We start from the raw sequence: 22,017 nt of genomic DNA, 5'->3' as shown, positions 1-22,017 counted from the left end.
GACATTAATGTTGAGCGGGAAATGCTAGCACAAGAGAAGGCCTAGTTCGGTCTTCCCTCACATAGCATGTATACGGCGGACCTCTTCACATTTACGTGTAAATGTTCGATATTCCGGAGGTTCGTTATTCGGAAACATACAAATTCCGTACACTTATAATTATATTCGTCCGAAATAAAACAGGTTTCGTTAATCCCAACATTTATGGCGTCATTCAGAAGTTTTGTCGTTCCAAAGGTTTGTTAAATTCGAAGTCCAAAAATGAAATAAGGCCAGGAATAACGGATAATAATTACACATAGTGAGAAATAGGATATCAAAACATTCAAATTTCATGATCAATATCTGTGTCAAAACAGCATGAAATTGACTAATCGATCTGTTACTTATAAACTTATGCCGAACTGCCATGATCAAATGACAGTGAAGCGATATCAAAAACATTTCTAGTGAAAAGATGCAAATTTTCGAATTTCTCCACACAAAATTAATTACGATGACTCTATACTTGAGATATAGGGATCGCTCACTGTGCATCAAAACTATAGTATTTCTGCATAAACTTTCAAGAATACCTCATTGTAAGCGTCAGAATGATATTCCACAAGACCAACATTTTAGTGATGTTGAGGGCAAAACGTTGTTACATCATATCATATTCTAAACTGACCTTTACTCAGTTGTGAAATGCAAAGCAGTTAAAGAGTATTTGCTCACATTTTCCTGATTTGCACTGATGTGTTATGTTTTATGTCTTTGCCGTGCACTTAATGGTGATAGAGGCATTATATTTATGTTTGCCAAGTGGTCCTCCCATAATTCAGTGCATGATTTACAGTTAGTCAATGCTGCTATCGTCCACGCGTTACCACGTTAAAGCTGAATACCGATAATGCATATGGCATGGTAACAATTTCAGTTACAAAATTGCACAAGACCAAACTACTCAAGAGATGTCCATACGAATGACCAGCAACATTAACATTTTGTTGATTTAGGGTTGGAAATATTGACAGGAAGCGAATTCCAGGAGAAAAAAAAAGTCCATAGGAAATATAGTATCACATGAAAAAGAAAGCTCAGATGAGTAAAACTTTAAAATAGCTAACCAGATTCAGAAAGGTATTGACTTTGCGAGACTACTGAATTAAAAATCATCCTATCTTTAATATCATACAGAAATACAGTTCTGACCTTGACTGCTTCAGTATAATATGCGACTCTTAAATTTGATCGACTTAATGTCAACAATTTCCTCTTTTCAACCAAGAAGCAAGAAGCATGAATTACCCACTTGTTTTACTTTAAACGCATCAGGAACACCATATGTGGCCGTACGACTCTCAACATTCAATGGTCGAAAATTCCCTGATTGGATCAAATTCATTACAAACTTTCACTGATCATTCACTTGTGACATTCGTTTTCATTTATACAGCTGTGGATAAGATTTAGGTTAATTGAATATGAGTTGTTTTTTTTTAATCGATTTTATCCATTTTTATTTATTCATTCTCCACTCATGGGAAGGAGCGCTCTTTCAGTCGTAGCTAGGTCTTGAACAGTTTGCCTTGCATATTATATGAAAACGCATAACAACAGTGCAATAGTGTAATCCGTGGTGTAATGACAAATATGAGAAATGCATAAGTTCAAGCAATTGGAAAAAAGTAAATTATAGAGAGAAAAAAAAACAAAATTTGCTTCATTCTTTACTGCTCCCTTTCCCCCAAAACAGCACAAAACAGCACAAAAATAATTTTGTCTGAGGAAACAATCTGCAATTATCATGTTTTCATCTCCGGCATCAACAGCGTAACGAAAACTGACTAAATTAAGAATAGCATGTCAGTCCTGAATATGACGTCATCACAACTACGAATTCCTATAATCATATGGATATATTTTCCAATTGACGTGGCAATAGTCGCATTTATATCACCATGCATACTCGCGAACCTAGCCCCCCCCCCCCAAATATGCATTGAAATTTCCAACCTCAAACCAAAGAGAAAGAGAGGGAGAGAGAGAGAGACCACGACATGTTTAACCTAGCACGTTTCAGGTATGTCACCCACACCCCCCCCCCTTTTGTTGGGGGGGGGGCGGGTGATTTTATTGCTACAATGATAATGACGGTAAATAAAATAAACAAGCGGTGAAAATTTGCAAAATCTCATCGAATATGTATAAATCAGCACGTTGCCCATGGAACCGGTCCAGGTTTAATCAACATCTCAAGAGATTGGCAAGAGCAAATGGGTTCATATCAACAGAAATGAGAAATTTCGAATAAACTTTGAACAAACTGGAACTCACCTTTACATAAAGGGCAAACACATATCTCCTAAAATTATAGAATAAGATAACGAGAGGCGTATAGAAGATTTGATATTCAGTGCCCGAGACAAATTCAAACACGATGCAACCTTCCTGCTGTGTATACCCCGAGGGTGTTTCATTAATGTTTCGTAGTTACTAAGGAGAGGAGGGGGAGGGGAACTCTACAAAATGATTACTAAAGGTGTCTTATTAAAAAAATAATTCTTCCGGACAGAAAGATATACGAGATGATGCTTGACTTTTAGTGCTTTGGCCCTCAGTAGCCCTGCCCTATGGGGCATAGTATACGAAGGCATTGGAAGAAAATATCGAAAAAAGATCAAATTTCTTTCTGGATCTCACTCTGGGGCCCTGTACTGGAATGCTAGTAATTGAAAACTGCGGTGAATTAACTTCTACTCTATTACCTATCGGGATCTGCAGACAATTATTCATCCGAGGTGTCGTAAGTTTGTGATTTAGATTTTTTTTTTCAATCATCAGTGTTTATGTCACATTCTGAACCTGCATTGCAACACTGATTCTGTACCTTCATGCATACTGAAGGCATGCGATAGTTCCTGTCCAATATAAATGTTGATCATGATTTGCCCCACCAATTTTGAGCAACTGCTGTAAAAAATCTCTCCCCCCCCCCCTCCTACAACGTGTCTAAATACAGGGGTTTCCCATTAGAACGCACACGCTTAGAACGAGGTAAAACGAAGTGATCTCTCTTTCAATGTGTGTGTTCCTACGGTAGAACAGCCCGCTTAAAACGAGTTCTGCTTTTTAAGCGTTTGTATAGTGAGGACATATTCAGTGGGAAGAAAGAAAAGTGATCATTTGGTCAGATACAATGAGGTCATATTTACAGACCTGCTTCACTTTACAAGCGGCAATAAATAAATCGTTGGAATAACCGAACTTAATCACATCCCTTTAATATATTTATTTATATTTATTTCCTTGCCTCTGTGCATGAGAGTAGGCTTTTTATAGCCTTTTTATAGCCATACGTACCATATATACGATACGCTTATATATAAAATATATGTATAAGTATGTATAAACATATATAATATACTAAGAATATCACGTCTCAATGTCACACTACACGTGTGCGATTCATGTACTTTTATTTTCAACTGTTACTCGTTTTGGAAAGAGGGATAATGACAATATTTTTTTTTTCATATAGTTCGATACATTATGGTTCAGTGTTTGTCGCTCATTGGATGGTTTGCTGTTGAGGAAAAAAAAAGGAATAGTCTATTCAGCAACACTGGTGTGTAAATTGACTGTATACACGTGTGCGATGCATGTACTTTTATTTTCAACTGTACAATTATAAATACTCGTTTTGGAAAGAGGGATAATGACACTTTATTTTTTGTTTTCATATAGCTCGATACATATACGGTTCAGTGTTTGTCGCTCATTGGATGGTTAGCTGTTGAGGGGAAAAATGGAATGGTCTATTTAGCAACAGGTGTGTAAATTGATTAGAGAATAAATCGTATGAATATAGATCTGTGTACATTAAGTGGATGTGTTCTGTAGTTGTTCACTCACACCCCTTCGATCTCATGCACTTTTCCAGTCATTGACACTGCTGAACTCAGGACAGTAGACAATGAATTATTAATCATTACAACACGCCACCAGATCATGCGCTGTATCCGCGCTTCTAAACCCCTTTTCAACCCGAGGCCCCGATTACATTTTTAAATCTTTATTTTGGGAAGACATGGAGGCCCATCACCATCACAATGTCATGGTTAAAAAGCACTGCTACACGACATTGTATAAGGTACCGCTAGGCAAGGACTTTGTGTTAGCTATCTATGACAGACATACCACTCTAAATGTATATCAAATATATATCACAACTATCTTTATCAAGAGAAATACCTATACAACTCCACAAAAGGACAAGGCAATGGATGTAATACATAAAGCGATCATATTAAGTGGTAAATGTTTCTTAGCGCATGGGGAAGATAAGAAGGAAAAGGAAAGGAAAATGAGAAATATACCAAAGAAACATGTTAAAATATTAAATTATAGTCTGTATATACTTTTATAACTTGGCCTACGCTCAATAAACTAACGAACGGGGGGGGGGGGGAGGGGGTAATCAATAATGGATTTTTTTTTTTCAGAACTGACTTACATGATCAAAGTCATTCAAATAGTAAAAAAAAAAAACACTTTTACAATCAATTGAACTAAAGAGGTCCACGACAAGCAGTTTAGGGAAATTTAAAGATTTCAAATCGATAATCGAAATTCTGATATTACGCAGGGTATCCCTACCGCGCCAAGCAGTCCCACACGCATCTGATATCTGCCACATTGGTCAATCAACAAAATTAATTGATGCACATGTGATTGTGATGCACGGATAAATGTCTGAGGGAAAACAAACGAATGTAGGCCTAGGAAGCTGAAATATTTCTTTCACGGTTTTTCCCGCGTTTTGCGACCGCGCTATATTCATATAGCAGAGATGAAACAGTAAGTGTATTGTGCGAGCATGGCCGCCAAAGTTTCTATCCTGCAGCGCTTCCGCGATACATGTAGTAACATTAAGCAGCATCGGTACGGTGGATAGAGCAAATCTGGTAATTTAGAAGCGAAAACGTTGAAGCACACTTAAAACGCACGAACAGACGAAAGTAATATTTCAAGTTTTCTGCAAGTTCCGACTATTCCGCATTATCATCATCACCATGTACACATATCAATGTGTAATGCAATGCATATCGTGTGTGTTCAAGTTTTAAAATATCACAAGGAGCAAATAAATGGCAGATTATGCTTGCTAAAAGGAGAGCCACAGCTGCTGTCTGTGTAAAAATTAGGCGAGAGAGAAAGAGAGAGAGAGAGAGAGAGAGAGAGAGAGAGATCGAGAGGGAGAGAGAAAAGGAGTAGGCCTACATTAGTAAGGAGGTCATGAGAGCTATGCCACCGTAGTGCTGTAGGTGTAGGCAACAGGCTGACAAGATATTGACTTAATGCCGAATGTGTTTACATATCACTTATCATCTATCTTGAAAGAAACATCGAGTGTCAGCTCTTTTAAAAGATTACACAAGACATGATATCGCTATCATCGATGTGATGTCACTGGGCTCTGCATACCCAAGTTTTGGCGGTAAGCACTACCATGCGATGATAATCATTCCAATGTTGATAGTGGTGTAGATGTCTAGGTAGGGTGAGGTCATCATGCAGGACCTATATCTGATAAGAGAGAAACCGATTTGAAATTTCATTACTTTAATCGGTTTGTCTTCATGAACCTGTAACAACCTGAAGACACAGAGGACAGTTCCTTCACCACTCGTTTGGTACTGCAGCCTGTGAGTGACGACTACCCCTCCCCCCTCCCCCTTCCCTCCCACTCCGTCATGGGAGTAACCATAGGGCATTCGGGTGACTGCCGCACTCACGGTCGGTACTCCAAAAATTATTAAGATTTATACAAACATTCATGATACGAATGGACTATGTGTGCCAAATTTCAGTCGCATTGGTACAGGTTGTTAGATAGGGGAAATTTTGGGTTGCTTTATCATGAAGAGGGTTTTCCTGCATGGCTCGTGTAAGGTTTTTGAAGTTAATATTTTCCTTGGTCATAATTACCACGGCAATTCAGTACCTAGCTGCTATCCTCAAAATGACGCGTCCTGGTGGCACATAAATACCTCAAAACAACGTATCACTGCTATACCAAGTAATTTGAGGAGATTGAAGACGGAATTATAGTCTTTGTGCCAAAAGCTGATCCTTGTTTAACCGTCTTACCAGTCAATGCCAGTGTTTGTTTGTTTGTTGATGTTGTTGTTGTTGCTGCCGCTGCTGCTGTTGCTGTTGTTTTTATGGTTCATCCTACTTGGAAGCCAAGGTGCTGAATCCGAATCTGGATGATGCAACTATTGCATCCTTGAGGATTTTGAGATAATGGCCACCACCAAGAGTCATATTCAGAACCTTCAAAAAGGGTAAAACCATCAAAAGAAAATTGAGTGGACGGTAAAACAGGGTTAGGCCCAAATCCGAAATTGGCACCCATACTAAATAGCTTTTTGTTCCGCTTTTTTTTCCCTCATTATTATTTTTTTCCCAGATTTAGGACCATGTTCAGCAACACTCCTTCTGCCAATGTTCCTTCCATCATTCAAGCAAACATACAGCATGTCAGATAGCTTATGATTTGAATCACATAATGACTTTGAAAATAAAGTGTTGTTCATCCAAGACAAACCCCACGACTGAACAACCACATGCTAATGCATATAATATCCCATAAAAATTCGGTATAGTGGGGGCGCACTGACTCGACAGACAAAAAGGATGTAAACACTACCATGTTTCAATTCCATTGACCACCACCACTGGTGATGCGACTTTATTCTAAAACAAAATGTTCCCATGGGTATAATGATAGTAATAATAATATCCAATATTTATATAGCACCTTTTCTATAAATAAAATATAACACACAAGCAAGGAATTTGATGCATGATATTTGCATTGTCAGCATCTGGAATGTAACTGGTGCAAAGGGCAGGGAGAACTGGACCTGTGAATCACAAAATGAGGCTGGCAAGTGTGGTTTCAGACGGGACTTGTCATTACAGTGATGAAATAAACTCATAACGATGGTACAATCTAAGTACACAAACACTGTATTGCATATGTACAAACTAGGCACAGGTATTGAACTACTTTCATTAATGGCAATACACAAAAGATCATTTCACTTAAATGTATTACATTATTAGGGACATGCAGTATCTAGACGCTTGGGACTAGTGTCAGCAGACGAAATTTGTACTGTGTCACGTGTGACATCAAGGAAGTTAATCTGTAGTGGCATAAAGGTGAACCAAGCTATAAAGATGTCTAAAGCTTTAAGGCAATCCATACACAACATTATGCAATGAAGGTATATACCATAGTCAGTCATCATCATTTCTGACACAGGCTTGTGAGAGGTATCTCCTTCTGGTCAGCACTTTATTACACTTTCAAGCTTCCAAAATATAAAAACAACAACAACAAATAAACAAAAAACTGCGGCATATAAGTATAGGTTATACAATATTGAAAGTTATGCTATTGCTGTAACATTACCTGTAATTCTTTTATACACATACAATGTCAGTGTATCTTTCCATCAAAGTTAGACTTTAATTACACTTTTTAATATGAGATGAAAAGTGGATTTGGTCAACCAAAAAGCACAAAGTCAAGTGTCCATGGGTAAAGCCATGAACAACTTGCATTTCTTACCTCCTGAAATGTCCAAATACAACACTAGAACAGTTCTTTCAACAACTGCTAAAAGAAAAAAAAAATGAATGAGTTGTTATAACATGACAAAGAGAGCTCTCTGATGTTCAGAGCAGGACTTGATATCAGCTGAATTGCTAACGTTCACACCACAATACTTTTCAAAATACTCGCCAAGTTTGGTGACACTTTAATTACAGTTTACTGCTTTTGCTTCCATAATTTCTTTCTTCCACTTGGGGTTTACATTGTCCTTCATATTTCAAAATGTAAATAGCTATTCTGTCATAAATCCTTTCTGCTGGCTCTCCAGAGGTTGCTCTGGAAACCATGGATGCATGTTGCGGACATCTTGGAACACAAACAATAAGCATGTTTTAATCTGTCCCCTTTGAGAGGTGCTCTCTTTCAATTTAGGTTATTATGTATGCATAATTCAAGGTTCAAAGATCATGATCATTTGAGGACATATAAACTGTAATCACATGAACAATAATTGAACAGGTACACCTTCAGCAGCACAGCTCCCCTGTCTGCATAAACCAGTATAAAATCACATAGCACAGCAGAACAGTGAACTGTTCTTAAGTGTGTGTGTTCTAATCATAATCTCCATTATACAAATACATAGATATGTATTCATGGCAGGTGGAGGTGAACACAGCTACTGAGCTTGCCCTTTTTATCTCACACTATACAGGTATACCTTGTGCCATGCACCCTTGTGTGACTGTTATGCTACATTCCTTTATGTAGACAGTGAGTGCTCAAGATGTACTACGCGTAGGATCTTTAGTCTGTCTAGAAGAGAGAAGTTTCAGGTGATATAAAGACTGCTGGTAGGATGAGTGTTTTGGTAATAACCCCACTGTAGTCAATGCTGAACTCACTGAATCTTCCCTTTTTACACAAAGATGCCAAAAAATTAAAGTTAAAATATTGTATGTCCCTTGAAAATTCACAGTAAGCTTAATAAGCTAACAATGTTGCATAACATGTACAAAAATGCAAATTGCCATACTTCACAAACATATAACTCAGTTTCACATTTCACTTGTACATGTGTTTCATTTGGTTAATACATAAACTCAAAATAAATGAACACATCATACACAGGCATTCTTACATGTCTTTCTTTTCTAGAAGGCAATCTCTTATCATCATTATAATGAGATTTGCTTTATTTAGGAGGTTCAACTTCAAGAGATGTAGTCACAACTCTTATTACCTTTGAACCCATGTTTGATGCCGCCACTCAAAGATATTTGAAGTACAGTACACATGTGCCAAAACTGGATCTGTCTCACAGATAAGAAGACAATTAATTCTAAGACATAAGTTAGTATATTCTTGCAATCTGATTGGTCAATTGCCATATAATCAATTCTCACTGACCACATATGCATTTAACTTTCAGTCATGCCATTTTCCACATTTACTGGATGCAAAATTTTTTCATGCAAGCAGTACGTACCAGATGCATGATTTTTTTTTTTTTTTTCAATCTTCTGGTACACTAGAGTCAGCACACAATTCAACAATAATTTTAGGAATTTTTGACCCATTTCATAAAACAGATGACTCACAGATTTTGTGGGGTTTTTTGTGAGTAGGTAGGAATTGAGTATATGCATTACCTCTGAATTATCCAAACCTACTCCGCTATCTCTCGTGTTTGTCAAGACAATTTCTTCTTATCTACTCAAAGCCGCGAGTCATTGTCTCATTACATTATGACCTGCCACTCTCTAAGGAAGATTAATGCACAAGTATGTCTTTGTGAAGGTAATTGCTTTTCACCATCCCTGCTTACAAAAGATGAGCATTACACAATGGTAAAGACACAGGACACGCAAACAGAAATTCAGTAAAAATGAATGAAAAACAAAACAAAACCCAAACAAACTGGGTAATGATGAAATAAAAAAAGAAAAAAACAAACTTGGGGACTGGATAGGCCCGTTTTCAAGTCCAAACACATACCCTAGAAAGAATACATGGCGCACTGTTAAGCCTTCTACCACCCAATTAATGAAATGATAATCAAAAAATTACTAGACCCGACATGTCTGGACCCTAATTTGGCATATGAAATTATAAAGAACTAAACTTGACGATTACATCCTATCAGTTTTATTTTGTCAGAATTGATAAAAAACAAAAGTGATGAGAATCTGCTTTCCAGGAGGGTTCAGCTTCCAACACTTTCACACTCTGATTTACACTTTTGTACATATTTCTGGATGGAATTGACTTTTGTTTTACAAAGTATATTTTATCATAAGGTGAAATCTAATCTAATTTTACTAATGAATAAACAGGCAAAATATTGCCTGACATCAACCTATGCCAGAGCTTCAATGAATCTTCAGATTGCTTAGAAAGAAGGCAACATCAAACCACCATTATCAAAGGCACAAATGCACATGTAGAATTCTTTTGTGCATCCCGTGAAAATGAACAGCTGTATAAATAACTATAGCCAGATGGAACTCCAGCTTTTGAACCTCCTTGTTTTCATCACTAACCCACCATAGCACTACAGTCCTTACACACACAATCTGCAATCAATCACATACACAGTGCAGTGTTTCAAAGTGTAAAAGCTGCATGAACAGACTCCATAACAAAATAATTTCTTAAAATCAGCTTCCATTGTAAATTAATCACTGGTAGGAAGGCATTATTAAACTGAACTTAATAAAAACACATACGTAATGAAAACAATTAGTAAAAAAAAATCAAATCAATAAAACATTACATGACAAAATATTGTGACAAATCATGTTTGGAGTAAAAATTGATCCCTGCACAATTAGTATGCACTGAACCTTTGATCTCCTGTGACCCTACATCAAAAAGCCTACAGTACAATGTATCTGTTTTTTGTCTTTTTTTTTTTAATTTGTGATTTAAGGTGGCACAATAAAATTGCTTGTTCTTTGTGTATCAATAATGCACCTCGTTATAATCAATACTGCAAGTTGCTCAAATGTTACAACTTCATTACTTGCAAAATGTCAAGATGCTGGCCTTTGTCATAGTAACAAGAAATACCAGGCTGTTTGTTTATTGTTGTTTCTTTAACAAACTACTTGCCTTAGAGCATATAGGCCATGAAATGGTGATATATCAGGGAAATAGCATTCATCTTTTTGAATACCATCGAAGATTAATGATAAAATAAAGCTTTGGTATGCCTGCAGGAATTGCCAATTTTTTAATCTACAAAGAACACATAATATACCTTGGAAATGAGAGAAATAAGACTGTGATAATATGACTTCACTTTGGTAATGATGGAAATTGGAAATATTAGCCAAAAAAGTCACCAAATTTCAGAGCATATGCAATCGTAGTTCCTTATTTAATGCTTTTTTAATCAATTACAAATCGGGCCATAACAGCATCCAAACATCTTCGAGAGTGAATCGCATGCCGTTGTCAGGAAATAGTACATGTGCCCAGTCAGCATATAAAGTTTGACATGCAAAGCCCCAAACACCCAGCACTCTTTTGTAAGTACTGTCAGGTAACTACCTCAAAGTCACTCATATCATCTGAGATACATACTAAAAGTTATCCCTTAAACTCAACAAGCATAAAGTTGTAGATTTTACAGAAAATTGAGAAAATGTAGGAAAAATAAGTAACTTTCGAGGTTGTCAGTTAATTTGTATTTTGGAAGATGATTCCTATATGTCAATCATTATGCCCTGTTGCATTCACTGTTCACAGCACAAGATGCCTGCGCATGTGTCGTCTCCATTGTCTTCTGATGAGGATGACTCTGAGGGGTATTCATCAGCATTTTGTTACATGCATGTGATTAAACCTCACAGAAGAGTGTTCCCATTTTCACAGAAAAGTTTCAATAAGTTCAAAGAGTATGCTGCATTGTGGAAACAGATTAAAAATCAGCCAGAAAGTGGCATCGCAGCACAAGCAGACTGGCTTGAATTCAAGGATGTGTGGAAAATGAATGCAGAATTGAAAAGCCACAGGGTACATGTAGCAGTACTGCCAACCTCAACACAGGTGGGTCAACCAAACTCAATCTTATAATTGGTCAGTACAAATTCCCGATTTGACGTTTCAATTATTCCAAGATTTCTTTTAAAGATATTCACCTAGCTATAAAGCTACAGATGAAGGTAAGGGGAAATAAAAGAGCAAACATACGGTCTACCTGACATGGTCCTACTGTTAGTCAAGTCACGTAAGTTGCGCACGCTGTAACATTGGCCCTACTTTAGAAAATTAAGTTTGCAAAAATGAGTGTGCCATCAAGATGATGGAATTTGAAATGAATTTACATTCAAGATCTATCAAAAAAACAAATTTCAGACATGACTCATAAGCATGTTGAATGATGATGCATTGAGGCTGAGCCTCGAGGTGAACAAAGTCAAAACTAGGTTCCTAATATCATCCACCACAATCTTCCACCTGTGCCAAGTACTCTGCATGAGCTCCCGTATCACTGTTGCAAGAAGACTAGCTGTGAGGAACCCGGAGGCAAAGGAAAGAGTCTGTGCCCATGTCGACAACACAAGCTAGGTAACCTACAGTGTATGAAGAGCATCAAATGCCAAAAGATATCTCAACAAGCTGTCTCTTTGGCTGGTCCAAGATAAAAGCCTTGAAGCTCATGACTGGATCTGTGGATTTCCAACTAGCCTTTCCACAATTTGATGCAACATTCTCTGTAGGAGATCATCAGACTACACACAGTGGAGAAATCTGTTTGTAGACTGTATGATCGAGATTGTTAAAGTGTCAATACAACATGGTATAACAAGTTCTTGATGGGCACTAAAGCAGAGGTTAACACGTCTTCCACAAACAAAGCAATGGTGAAGCATCTGATGAGAGCCAACTACCAAGCAGGAGGACATGTACCATATATCTTGGACAGTTTCCCACCATCCTCAGCCCACTCAACCATGGATGGAAAGTAACAGACACCACTGAGGAGGAAGTGTGTGGAGATCTTCCACCTGTACCAACTACTCTGCTTGAGCTTCCTTATCACAGCTGCAAGAAGACTAGCTATGAGGAACCCACATGTAAAGAAGCTTGAAGATTTAATGTGCTTGTGTTGACATCATTTAAGGGAACCTGCACAGATCTATGTAGATGCATCAATTGCCTAAATTTAGTTCAAGCGAGATGATTTGGAAGGGGATGGGGAAACAAGCAAGTCCTCCCTGGTAAGCTAAGGAAGCATGTTGTGTAGCACTGGTGATCATTCCTAGTCCTCTCTTTGAAAGCTTATCTTGTTTCCCAGTTATTACACAAGTGAAAAGTTCAAAATTCTGATTACCATTAACTTTTTAACAATATAACATGTATGTTAGCCTGTTAATGTATACTTGTTATACTGAAAACAAAATTTAATGTTCTCAATTATATCTTGACACAGAAGCAGAAGACTCTTTTAGAGGGTACATACTGTAAAGAAAACGCCCTATCAGCTATCATGGAGCATAAACTGCAGAACAGGACTGCCACTGAGGCTCCCACATCTAAGATTACTGAAGAAATTGGTTTTACTCAGCCGAGAGCATCGTGCCAGCCATCAATTCCTCCAGTAAAAACAACAGATGCTCCCAGGCCTTCTCCATTGCCTCAAGATCCCAAAGGAAATAGGGGATTACTGGAGGCCAGTAATGCATTAGTTCCCTTGCCGTTGCCAACAGTGCTCCTACTAGTACCTTTACTTGGACCCCTACTCTTATCTAACATCAGTACATGTACACACTCAATTCTACACTACAGCCGGACAAGAAAACTTTTTTTGTGTGCAACAGGCAGGCTTAACACCAAGCCACTTTAGATGGACACTTAAAACAATACCTGACAATCAACACGGACTGCATATTGTCACTGAAATCTGTTAATACTTTTCAGTTTCTGTTCTTCAGCAGAGAAAATGTTGACACGTAGCAAGGATCCAACACAGACGCCAAAAGAAGCGGCAAGGCGCTACATCCTCCTGTCTCGAGATCAAGACAGCTTCCACACTAGTTGATTATTAATGCAGTGTGAAATGTACGATACTTGCGAGTGTTGATTATGTGTTGATGAATGCCTGGTAAATGATCAAATCACCTTGGTGGATTTACATTTATTACATACAAGACATGAGTTAGGATGCGAGCATATTACAATAACAATGCTTTCATAAAAGAGTGATGTAGTTATCAATTTTTCTTCAAGGTTTAATTATCAATAGACATTAGTATGACATTAACAATTGGCATGCAGGAGCCAATAAAAAAAAGTGCAAAGGGCTCAAAAAATCGCAGAAAGGTATGTGCATTTGAGAGAGGATGTCAACCAGTGACCAATTTGTTCAATATCAATATTGACATGAAGCGATGTATGTAATCACTGAAGAATGGTTGACCTCATTTGAGCGGTGTTTAATGATGCCATCAAAAAGAGTTTACAGGGACCTGTAACTTGAAGATAATGGAGAATATGTGATTTAATTTGTGTGAGCCCTATTTACTCGCACACAAACTTTGTGCACCTTCCTTATACGTCGGACCACTTATGTTGAAATCTTGACTTGATGCAAAATACACCATACATGTCTACGCAACCAGTTGTTATTGCATGATTGTATTTTACACAAATACTGATGACATAAGAACTGGTTTCCATCTAGATGTCTTTGATATTGATCTCAGGGCACAGGAAACTGTTGGTGATGACTCATCAGAACAGGAGTGTGATAATGTTGACCATGATGGCCGCCTTAAAGACCGCTGAGGAGGGGATTTCCACGAAGAAGGCATTCTCTACCCTTCGACAAGTTTAAATTTTATAGTGGATTGGAAACATGTAATTATACCCACCTGGTCATCTATCAATCCCTGAGGTTTCCATTTTGACTACATTACTGAACCACTTTCTTGCTTGTATTTTGTATATATACAGTACATATATTAGTCTTTTTGATGTTTCTCTAGCTTTCACTGTGTAATCATGTACAATTACGCTGCTTTTTACCTTGGAAAGAACAACTTAATAACGTATATACTAAAGTGTCTCACAGTGTTGGTGTAATATCCAAACTTCGTTTCTTCCTTCCCCAGTATACCCTAGTTACTTTATACAATGCAATTGTTATGCCTCATTTGATGTATTGCAATATTGCTTGGGGACACACATTTAGGACTCATGTACATAAGTTGTATGTTCTTCAAAAGAAAGTTGTCAGGTACATAACAAATTCAAACTATAGATCACCTAGTACTCCTTTGTTTTTGCAGCTACATATTTTGCCGTTTGATGAAATGGTTTCTCTTCAATGCTTAATATTTATGTTTAAATGTTGATCTATGTAGAACACCGTTATAAAGCGCAAGTGCTTCTTCTTGGGGGTAAGTAACTATATAACGTATTAACTCTGTAATTGTTCACTGACCAATAGGTTTTTATATACCGTAGGTCCGTACAATGCCTAACGGTTACTCATGCACGTAACTGTTGTCTTATGTAACAAGAACTCTCATGTTTAAGTTTAACTGTTAAGGGAAAGTACAATATTTGAGATGAGAATTGGGCTGTTAAATTTTTGCAAGATGCCAAGAAAACACTTGGACATAGTACAGAGCATACCAGAGGAATTTATTCTTTAAGTTTATATATTTGATGAAAATCGAGTTTGGAATAACTAAAGAACCAAGGCAATAACAAAGTAAAACAAAGTGATCGTTACAAAGTGTGGGTCCCACACTTTGTTAGTGTAATAATATGCAAGAGGGAGAAGTTAGTGTATCTTTTGCATGATAATTGGATAACGTGGTGTTTTGTTCATGTGCACAGTTTGTACATGCCCTTAACATGTTTGGTAGAGCAAGAAAGTGCTATTTTCAACTGTAACTCCTGAGTCCAATCTGCTGTGTTGGCGTGAACCCCCCGTAACGCTTCATTGGTGTCAGGAGTGGGATTGGACATCCAAGGAGTCAACCGTTGAGGAGGAGCTGAGTACGTCACGAGGATCGCTACCGGACTGAGGGATCAAGGACGCACCAGCTGACTGGCAGAGCACCGAGCGAGCAACCAAACAGCCTTGGCCCACAGACAGCTAGGAGACCCAGGGGCGAGAGGTGGATTAAATCACAGGGCATATCTTAGTAGTAGCAAGTATTTAAGTGATAAAGTGTTTTAATTCTGCTGTATTCCCATATTGTCATATATCTGTATCGTTGAGTTATTCTTCTTAAATCCCATCCCATCCCTTTAGCAATCATGAACCCTTCCACCACAGATTCTACAGCACATCCCAGTGATGTGGATCTCCTCGGACAATTGCTACGGCGGTCCATTGGACTCCAAAGTGTGACCTAGAGCCGCCTAACCAAATTCCACGGAACACCACTTCAGCCGGGTGACTTGTCCTTCTCGGAGTGGCTCGAGGAGTTCGAGGAGGTGACGGCACGACAGAGGCTGAGCGACAGTGAAAAGACCCGGCTTCTGGTCGATCACCTCACAGGGCCAGCTCGCGAGGAGATTCGGTGCCTTCCCGAGGAGAAGAGGCACCGATACAGCGAAGTGGTGAGTGCCCTGCAATTATGTTTCGGGTTTAAGGAAAACACTCAATCTCTGAGTAGCCAGTTCCACAATAGAGTCCAGAGGGACGGGGAATCCCTCTGTGATTTTAGCAGAGCACTTCTTCGAACATATGGGAAGATGGAGAAAGCGGCAGAGACCCAGGCACAAGCCCAGGCCTTGGGTCAACTGAGAGACACATCACTTACGGACCAATTCGTCAATGGAGCACGGGAAGCCTGGGTGAGACGGGAACTCCGTCGCATCCAACTAGACGATGGGGAGGGATTCGCGAAAATAAGGCAGGAAGCACTCCGCCTCTTCCAGGAGTCACCATCCCAGAATCAACGCCCCCGGGCAAGGGAAGTGGAAGTAGAGGTTGCCCGACTCACCCCAAGCCCCCGAGAGCCAACATTGAGGGAAATTGTCCAGCACCAGCAGACCATCATTGAGGAGTTGACGAAACTGAAGAGTGATGTGGCTGTCCTAAAGAAACAAAAGGCTCCCAAGAAGAAAACCATGGATGAGGTGCAATGCTATAATTGCCAGCAGAAGGGACACTTCAAGAGGGATTGCCCTCAGATGAGCAATTCCACCGGCTCTCAGCAGTCGGAAAACTAGTATCCTCTGCTGTTGAGGGCAAAACAGCAGAGATGCAAGGACATAATGACACGCCCATAGCTTTGGACTCTAACTCAAATGAAATGGCAGTGGTTAGAAACATTGGAACTAATGATGGAGAGGCAGCCGGTTCTCCAGCAGGGGTCAGCATAAGGGAGAAATTGGTCTCCCCAAGTCCGACAGTGGTTGCTGAAATAGCTGGTGTGGAACTCGGATGTGTTTTGGACACAGGGGCTGAGGCTTCCATCATTCCTTCTGATGTGTTCCATTCACAGCTGGAGACTCAAGCGCAGAACGTGGACTTGCTGGACACTTCAATGAGGATCATTGGGGTGACAGGGACAGAGGTACCTGTTCGAGCTCGGGTCAGAGTCGGGGGTCGTGCAGCTATGGTTGGATTCCTAGTAGTACCAAGAAAATCTGCAGGACATCGTCATCAGGACTTTCCGGTACTACTCGGATGCAATGCTCTAAGGGCACTTCTTCACCATGACTTCTTGGAGGGAGAATTCGAATTTGCTAGAGACTGTTTAAACCTTCGAGAATCAAAACAGGAGGCATCGGTCATTACAGCAACACAGGAGAGGATACCTGCCAGGTTTGTACAGACAGTCAAATGCTTCATTGATTCACCAGAAAGTGGACAGGCAGAGAACAAGGGCCTGTGGTTCATCGAAGGAGACAGTTCAAAACAGGTAACTCCCTTAAAGGGAAGGTAAACCCCAAAAGCAATGTGGATTGAGTAAAAAAAGCAACATTAGTAGTACACATCAGTGAAAGTTTGAGGAAAATTGGACAATCGATGCAAAAGTTATGAATTTTTAAAGTTTTGGTGTTGGAACCGCTGGATGAGGAGACTACCAGAGGATATGACGTATGAGTGGACAACAATACAAAGAAAATATAAAAGAAATTCAACAAAAATTCACTTTTCTAGAATTATGAAAGAGCAATGGACCAACCTCTTTCAGAAAGCAGGGGGAACAATTGCTACCCTTAACATATGTCAATATCAAGCTGATGGAATTTGCAATTTTCATGAAATATGGATTTTTGTAGAATTTTCTTTATATTTTCTTGGTATTGTTGTCCACTCATATGTCATAACCTCTAGTAGTCTCCTCGTCCAGCAGTTCCAACACCAAAACTTTAAAAATTCATAACTTTTGCATCGATTGTCCGATTTTCTTCAAACTTTCACTGATGTGTTGTACTAATGTTGCTGCTTTCACTCAATCCACATTGCTCTTAGGGTTTATCTTCCCTTTAAAGGTCGTGGAAGGCTGTGCTGCGGAGGGGGCCTCCGCAAACCTATTGTTAGTGAATACTAGTGATAGTGATGTTCTTTTACCTGCACGCTCTAAGGTGACTTCTGCCCTACGATTGGGAGTGCAAGATGAATTAGAGGTGCAAGTCAGTGAGAACTCCATCCAAGTCAATGTGCGAGAAATGCTAGTCACTGCAGCAGGGCAGAGGGATGGAATGACGCGTCCCGAGGACTTAACCAGGGAAGGAAAAGGGATACATGTACCTCCTAAGACCGAGACTTATACAACAGAACCCCCAAATTCACTGCCCGCTGGTATCAGTCTGGAGGGACTGGAACATGAGGAAGCTGTGAAAGTGGAACAGCTATTACGGGATCATGCTGCGGTCTTCTCCAAAGATGAGTTTGATCTGGGACACTGCACCCTCATCCCTCATGAGATTAGGCTCAACAGCAATAAACTCATCCGAATGCCCTACCGGCGAATCCCCCCGAGTGAGACAGCGGAAGTACGACAGCTTCTACAAGACATGCTCGACAAGAAAATCATCAAACGGTCGACCAGTCCATATGCAAGTCCAGTGGTTCTGGTAAGAAAGAAGTCCGGTGCCCTCCGTCTGTGTATAGATTATCGGCAGATGAACGCCATCACTGTGAAGGATTCATTCCCCCTTCCTCGTATAGACGAATCACTGGAAGCTATGGAAGGAGCACGCTACTTTTCATCGCTGGACTTGTCTCATGGCTATTTCCAAGTGTCTATGCACCCCGATTCTATCCCCCTTACAGCTTTCCGCATCCCATGGGGACTATTTGAGTTTGAAAGGATGCCCCAGGGACTCTGCAACAGCCCAAGTATTTTCCAGCGCACCATGGAATCGATATTCGGGGACATGAATTTCACTCAGTTGATTTTGTATCTTGATGACATTCTTGTTTTCTCTAAAACAGTGGAAGAACACCTGGCCCGGCTTGGAGAAGTATTCAGGCGGCTAGCGGAACATGGCCTCAAACTGAAAGGTGAAAAATGCAACTTGTTCCAGAGAGAGGTGGCCCATCTTTGTCATATCGTCAATGAGCAAGGAGTGATGGTGGACCCGGAGAAGGTAGAGAAAATAACCAGTTGGCCTACACCAAAGAATGCTTCCAACTTAAGCTCTTTCCTCGGGCTAGCATCGTACTACAGGAGGTTTGTCCCCAGTTTTGCAAAGATTGCTGGTCCCCTCCACTCCCTTACAGGAAAGAAGTTGCGTCGGAAAGCGGGGAAGAACGCAACTACTGGGCATGCAGATGGGGAGACAAAGTTCCAGTGGACGCAAGAGGCAGAAGATTCATTCCAGCTGCTGAAAGAAAGACTCTCCACAGCACCCGTCTTGGCATATCCACAGTTTGGGGAGGATTTTGTGTTGGAAGTGGATGCCTCTCTCAAGGGGTTAGGGGCATGCCTGTCACAGACTGATGAGAAAGGCCACCTCCATCCAGTGGCCTACGCCAGCCGTTCTCTACGAGGAGTAGAAAAGAGGTATCCTGACTTCTCAAGCTTCAAAATAGAGTTTCTAGCTCCTAAGTGGGCCGTGGTGGAGAAGTTCAAAGGTTATCTCATGGGTGCCAAATGTATCGTTTACACTGATAATAACCCCCTTGCACACATACAGACTGCCCAGTTGGGAGCCACAGAACAGAGATGGGTTGCCCAGCTTGCATCTTTCGACCTAGAGATCAGATACCGACCTGGGAGACTGAACAGATGTGCAGATGCACTGAGCCGATATCCAGACACAGCTGAAAAGGAAGAAACGGTTTCCATCAACGAGCTGTCAGTTGGTTCTGCTCTCCCAGCCGAGGTCATCGACAGCGGGGAAGAACTTTCAGAGACGGCGGTAAAACCTGTCCCAAGTGCCTATCCTTCTTACTCTTCTACACAGCTAGCCCAGATGCAGCAAGACGACGAAACGTTGGGTGTCTTCTACAAGTCGTACAAATCGGGCTGGAAATCAGGGGATAAGTTGGATGCAGATGATGAGGAGGTAAGAGCCTGGTTTAAAGAGTTCTCTCATGTCGTTGAAGAGGATGGGGTGTTATATCGTACACTCCCCAATACTAAATCAGGAACCAGGAGGCAACTTCTTGTTCCCAGGGTTCTGCGCCGCGTCATGCTTGACATAGCCCATGATCAGTGGGGCCACCAAGGGATAAGCAGAACTACTGAGATACTAAGTACTGCGAAGTCGGTGCTTTTGGCCAAGATTGCATCAAGATGTAAAGGAACATGTGAAAAAGTGTTTCACCTGTGTCACCGCCTAGGCCCCCACTCCTGCAGTACACACTCCCAGACGACACCTACTGGCATTCCGCCCTATGGAGTTGGTGGCCATAGATTTCCTGAAGTTAGACAGAGGGAAGGGTGGGTATGAAGATGTTTTAGTAATCGCAGATGTGTTCACTAAATACTCACAAGCTGTACCATGCAAAGACCAGACTTCTTCCAACGGTAGCCCGTGCCTTACTCGATTCCTGGTTTGTGCACTATGGGGCGCCACTTCGGCTACACTCCGATCAAGGGAGAAACTTTGAGAGCGCATTAATCAAGGAGTTGTGCAAGCTATATGGGATCAAGAAATCCCATACTACGCCATACTACCCAGAGGGCAACGGCCAGACTGAAAGGTTTAACCGCACCCTCTGTAGCATGATCCGGTCCCTTGAACCTGCCTGCAGACGGAAATGGCCCGAGATAATCCAGCAGTTGGTGTTTCTGTACAATGCCACCCCACATGGAATGACAGGTATGTCATCCTATCGTCTGTTATATGGCAGGGAGCCATACACACCACTGGATCAACTTCTAGGTAACGTGACTACTAGCTGGGATGAAGACTTCATTTCCGAGCATGTGAAATCTCTCCAACAGGCTCAAGACATCGCGGAGAAGAACACAAGGGCTGCCAGAGAGGCTCGGAAGTCAAATCATGATGTCCGCCCCATGAGTACGCCGATATCAATAGGAACCAGAGTCCTACTTCGGAAGTGCGCCTTTGACGGCCGGCATAAATTGGCGGATAAATTTGAGAGAGAGCCCTACCTTGTGACAGCTGTCAATCAGGCAGGAGATGTCTACAGAATAAGACCCCTCTTCGGAGGACCATCAAAGACGGTTAATCGCAGATTGCTTACCCTAGATCCAAGGACAGAGGAGCAGCAGGTCACGTTGGGATCAGAATCTAACGGTACTCCCCAAGCCCATGACTTCAGTAAGACTGCCAAGGACGACACTGCCACATTGTGCCCAGCCGAAGAGAATAGTGTACCTCCCTTCATCTTTATTTGGGACCCACCAAATTTGCGTGATGGAGAGACCCGAGATGATGAGGTATCATGTCGCAGGTCGACGCGTCCTAACAAGGGGATACACAGCAATCCTGCTCGTCTCCCTAAATCTGTCCTGGGAGCCAACCACTGAAAGAAAAAGCACCCCTTGGGTGTTACACTCCTCCTTTTCTGTCTCTCTTTCTCTCTGTCTCTCTTTCTGTCAATGCTACTTTTGAACTTTCTTTCCTTTCTTCTTAATTGTCATTTGTCATTTATCCAAATGTTAGTTCAGGATTATTTTGTATGTTTTCTTTGATGGAGAACTAGAGAAACCGTATTTCGTTGTGTCAAAGATTAACATTCTTATGTTATTAAAATGTTAATCACGGGGAAGATTGTAATAATATGCAAGAGGGAGAAGTTAGTGTATCTTTTGCATGATAATTGGATAACGTGGTGTTTTGTTCATGTGCACAGTTTGTACATGCCCTTAACATGTTTGGTAGAGCAATAAAGTGCTATTTTCAACTGTAACTCCCCGAGTCCAATCTGCTGTATTGGCGTGAACCCCCCGTAACGCTTCATTAGAATTGCTCTTTTTTGGATATCACAGCCATTTCATATGCCA

At 40.6% G+C, this 22,017-nt stretch overlaps 1 protein-coding gene across 1 annotated transcript; it reads left to right on the top strand.

Moving 5' to 3' along the window:
- Positions 1-20,769: 20,769 nt before the first annotated feature.
- On the top strand, positions 20,770-21,540 carry LOC140231089 (uncharacterized). The gene has a single exon (XM_072311241.1). The coding sequence runs from the start codon at positions 20,770-20,772 to the stop codon at positions 21,538-21,540; it is 771 nt and encodes a 256-aa protein (XP_072167342.1).
- Positions 21,541-22,017: the final 477 nt, after the last annotated feature.

This window comes from Diadema setosum, chromosome 7 (assembly GCF_964275005.1).
Source record: "Diadema setosum chromosome 7, eeDiaSeto1, whole genome shotgun sequence".
NCBI classification, from domain to species: domain Eukaryota; kingdom Metazoa; phylum Echinodermata; class Echinoidea; order Diadematoida; family Diadematidae; genus Diadema; species Diadema setosum.
Note: the sequence above shows the minus strand (reverse complement) of the source record. Positions and strands in the feature narration are given on the sequence as shown.

Coding starts and splice junctions, on each gene's coding strand:
- LOC140231089 (XM_072311241.1), top strand. CDS start 20,770: ATGATCCGGTCCCTTGAACCTGCCTGCAGACGGAAATGGCCCGAGATA.